General features: G+C 31.1%; 1 protein-coding gene across 1 annotated transcript; it reads left to right on the forward strand.

The window, feature by feature from the left end:
- Positions 1-2,950: 2,950 nt before the first annotated feature.
- Positions 2,951-3,874, forward strand: LOC141516859 (olfactory receptor 10AG1-like). The gene has a single exon (XM_074227822.1). The coding sequence runs from the start codon at positions 2,951-2,953 to the stop codon at positions 3,872-3,874; it is 924 nt and encodes a 307-aa protein (XP_074083923.1).
- The last annotated feature ends 314 nt before the right edge of the window (positions 3,875-4,188 follow it).

Genomic DNA, 4,188 nt, shown 5'->3' on the forward strand with positions numbered 1-4,188 from the left:
TCATCAATAGTCACCTAAGTGGCTAAATTAAATGATGTACTCTGTTTTATGGTGCTTCATTTTTTTTCTTTTCTTTTTTTAAACCAGAGTCATTTCCCAGAACATTCCATCCACTTAGATTTTCTTTAAAAAACAAATAAGCAAACAAAACCCAACCTGATAAACAACAGGAAGCATCAGTGTAATCAAACATTAAAACCAATGAAACATTCCATACACGAACGTCTCTCAATCTACTAATCAAAACAAAAAAAGGGGACTTTTTCATCTGCTTTCCAGGACCAGGATTTCTGACTGTAATTAGTCTGAGTCCAGTTCCTACTACTTCCCCCTGCCCCAACAATACTAAGGTAGACTTGTAGCTATTCCTTCTTTGTTAATTCTCATTTCATTAGAAAAAACAAATCTCAAAGCGCTTTAATATCTCATACACAGATTTCCTTATGAGACAATATTTAGTCCAAATTCTGAAACAAATGAGCTCGTTGCCTGATTATCCATCTTTATCTGTATTTTTCTTTGCTTTAAAGCAGCAATCAAGATTAATTTTTTTAGAATATATGTCTTTTTCTGACACTTCATCTTTTAGTATATTTCATAGTAAGGAGATTACTGAACAAAATATGCAAAGAATGTGATGCCTTACCTCCCACAATTCAAAACTATTTTCAACAATATTTAAATCAATTAAGTGCTTCACCAAGAGGATATTATTGATTTTATTACCTGAGAAGCACTATTTCTAAGTGTTTTCAGTTTCCAATATTTGCAGGATATCGTGTGAAACAGAATTTTGATAATCTTTGTGTTTATTAATATTAGTGATGAAGGTTGATAATTTAAAAATACTTTTGATTTTATTTGATATATTATACATACATAAATATGTATGTATGTGTGCATGTGTATATGTATATAGCATATATGGAAATCTAATTCTATCTATAGTAAGATATAGGTATAAAGTATGCTTATATAGAGATATAAAAATAGATATAGATATAGAAATATAGGAAAAAATATATATATATAAATTTGGAAGAGATCTTAGAAGTTGCTTTTCATATTTCAGATAAGGAAAATGAACCACAGGAATGATGTTACTCACTAATTGCCATATATCATATATTTAACAAGAAAATCATTGAGCCTGTCTTCTGAAGCTACAACCGATATTTCTTCTCCTGCAGAATGTTTCCACACTGAACAATCCTGGATGTCTTTAAAGGTCATATGTTAAGTTCAGGAGTTTTGGGGGTTTGCCTCATTTTATTGAGTATTTCAAACAATTGGCATCTATCATTTTCCAACAACCAAGAAGCCTTCTCATATTGTCTCATCCCCAACACCATCTAGATAATTACGCCTATGGTATATTCTAGTTTATGTTCAAGTTCGAATAGATGAAATATTATATTTTACTCACTAGCTTGTGTCATTTTTCTAGCAAACAGACTTGAGGTAGATGGTCTAGCAAGAATGAGTTGATCATTATTCCACAAAAAAATGTGAAAGGAGAATAAAGTAGGGAATTGAAAAATACTAAATTGTGGTAACTTCTTAATTATAACAAATGAACCACTAAATTGGAATTTTAAGCATCAGGTAATGGCAGACATATTTTAACAAGCACATTAACCTGAAATCATAAGACAGATTTATTCCACTTAAAAATTTATTGAGCAACAACCATGCTCAGGACAAAGCTCAAGAGGGACAAAATTGTGTAAGGTATGCATTTTCACTTAAGATTCTTAAAGCCAAGTACGTTTTACGAAATATATACCTAAGTATTCATATGTTTATAGATGGATCACTATATAGATATGTGTGTTTATGCATATATGTATTAATAAGTATGTTCATTTGTGTATATGTATACATATATAGACATAGCTAGACGTCTACGTACATTTTTAGGGAGAGAGAGGTAGAAAAAGATATCGCTATAAATAAGGGTATAATATGTAGATATATAAGCATAGTTATAGTTATGGATTAAAAATAGAAATATAGATTATAGATATAAAAATAGAAATACATATACAGATAGAGATAGAGAGATATAGATAATTATATAAATCTATATATAGGTAGATATAGATTATAGATAAGGATATACATATATAGTAATACAGGAATAGATATAGATAAGTATATAAACACACACACACATATATATATATAGGTACAGATATGGATTCAGATTATAGATATAGATATGGATATGGATATAGATATAAATAAAGATATGGATACGATATAGATATGATATTGGTAAGGATATACATTTATATGTATAAATAGATCTGTTGGTATAGATATAGATTAAACATATTGATATAGATAAGGATATAAATATAAATATATAGATATAGTTATATATTATGGATATAGATAAAGATAGATAAGGCTATAAATATATAATTATTAATATATAGATATATGGTATTGATATAGATATATATATATATATATAGATATGGATTAGATATAGAGATAGATATGGATAGATATAGATAAGGATATGGATATAGATATAGATTGAGAAAAAAATTCAAGTTCCAAGAGAGCATTTGTTAATGGACAAATGGCTATTATTATAGATCCTGCAAAATGGTTATTTATAAAAGGGAGGAAATTAGAAGATTGATATTGGAGTGAAAGTTCTACTCAGAAGAATGAGAGGAAATAACCTGACCCTTACATGAGTAGTATCATTCTGATAAGTTAAGAAGATTGCAGAAAGCATTCTAATACAGAAAATAATGCCATAAACAACAAAAGATAGACTAAAAGATACAAATCAGTAATATGTTAAATGGAGGAGGAATATTTCTGATCATAATATAAAGCTTTCTCTTCTTTGATGAAAGGGTAAATGAGAACAAAGAAGGAAATCCATAAGTTGATTCTCAGTTCATTGCTTCTGAAGGAGAAGGAAGGAACAATGGCAGGGAACAATCTTACAACTGTAGTGGAATTCATTCTCCTGGGATTTTCTGATCTCCCCAAACTGCAAGGATTTCTTTTTGGGATTTTCTTAATCATGTATCTGAGTATACTAATAGGGAATGGCCTCCTCATTGTCATAACCAAGATTGACCCAGGTCTCCAAACACCCATGTATTTTTTTATTGGGAACTTTTCTTTCTTGGAAATATGTTACACATCAGTCACTCTCCCCAGAATGTTGACAGATCTCTGGACTCATAAGAGAACTATTTCATTCCTAGCTTGTGCTGTACAAACTTGCTTCCTTTATATTCTGGGAGCAGCAGAGTGCTTGCTCCTGGCTGTGATGGCTTATGACCGTTACGTGGCTATCTGCAAGCCTCTGTACTATCCTCTCATCATGAACCACAAGGTCTGTGTGCAACTAGTTGTGGCATCCTGGTTTATTGCGGTCCCAGTACTGGTAGAGGAGACATATCAGATTTTCTGTTTGAATTTTTGTGGTCCTAACAAACTTAACCATATTTTCTGTGAGGCGCCACCTTTACTGGAGTTGGCATGTGGGGACACATATAAAACAGAGGTCTCTGTCCATTTTATTGCATTGGCATTTGTCATAACTCCTTTTCTACTGATACTCATATCCTATGTTAAAATCATAGCCACCATCCTAAGGTTACCTTCGACGTCAGGGAGATCCAAAGCCTTTTCCACCTGTTCCTCCCACCTCATGGTTGTGGGCTTGTTCTATGGGTCGGGAAGTATTGTGTATTTACAACCAAAATCCAGTCATTCTACAGGATCTGTTAAAGTGTTTGCTCTTTTCTATACTATTGTGACACCCATGTTTAATCCATTGATATACAGTCTGAGAAATAAGGATGTCATCAGTGCACTGAGAAAATTACTTCCTAAGTGAATCAGTTCATAGAACCATGAAAACAATAAATATTGTTTCCTTTAATTTTGTTTCACAATTCTGAGAAAAAGTATATGTATGATTTTTTTTAATTGCAATGAATATGTATATCAAAGAGAAAGACTCCAGATTCTATTGGGAAATACAAACTAACTGCCTAAAATTCCCAATTTCTTTGGCTACATTGTGACCAAGGGGAAAAAAATTACTAACACTTAAATGATGCCAAATATCAATTGACGTTATGTTTCATATTTTATTATTTTCCTAATATATAATTTCAAATATAAAGATGAATATAATTGCATTTGGGG

Source organism: Macrotis lagotis, chromosome 3 (genome assembly GCF_037893015.1).
Source record: "Macrotis lagotis isolate mMagLag1 chromosome 3, bilby.v1.9.chrom.fasta, whole genome shotgun sequence".
Lineage (NCBI taxonomy): Eukaryota > Metazoa > Chordata > Mammalia > Peramelemorphia > Peramelidae > Macrotis > Macrotis lagotis.

Excerpts from the sequence above, each read along its gene's own strand:
- LOC141516859 (XM_074227822.1), top strand. The coding sequence starts at position 2,951 with ATGGCAGGGAACAATCTTACAACTGTAGTGGAATTCATTCTCCTGGGA.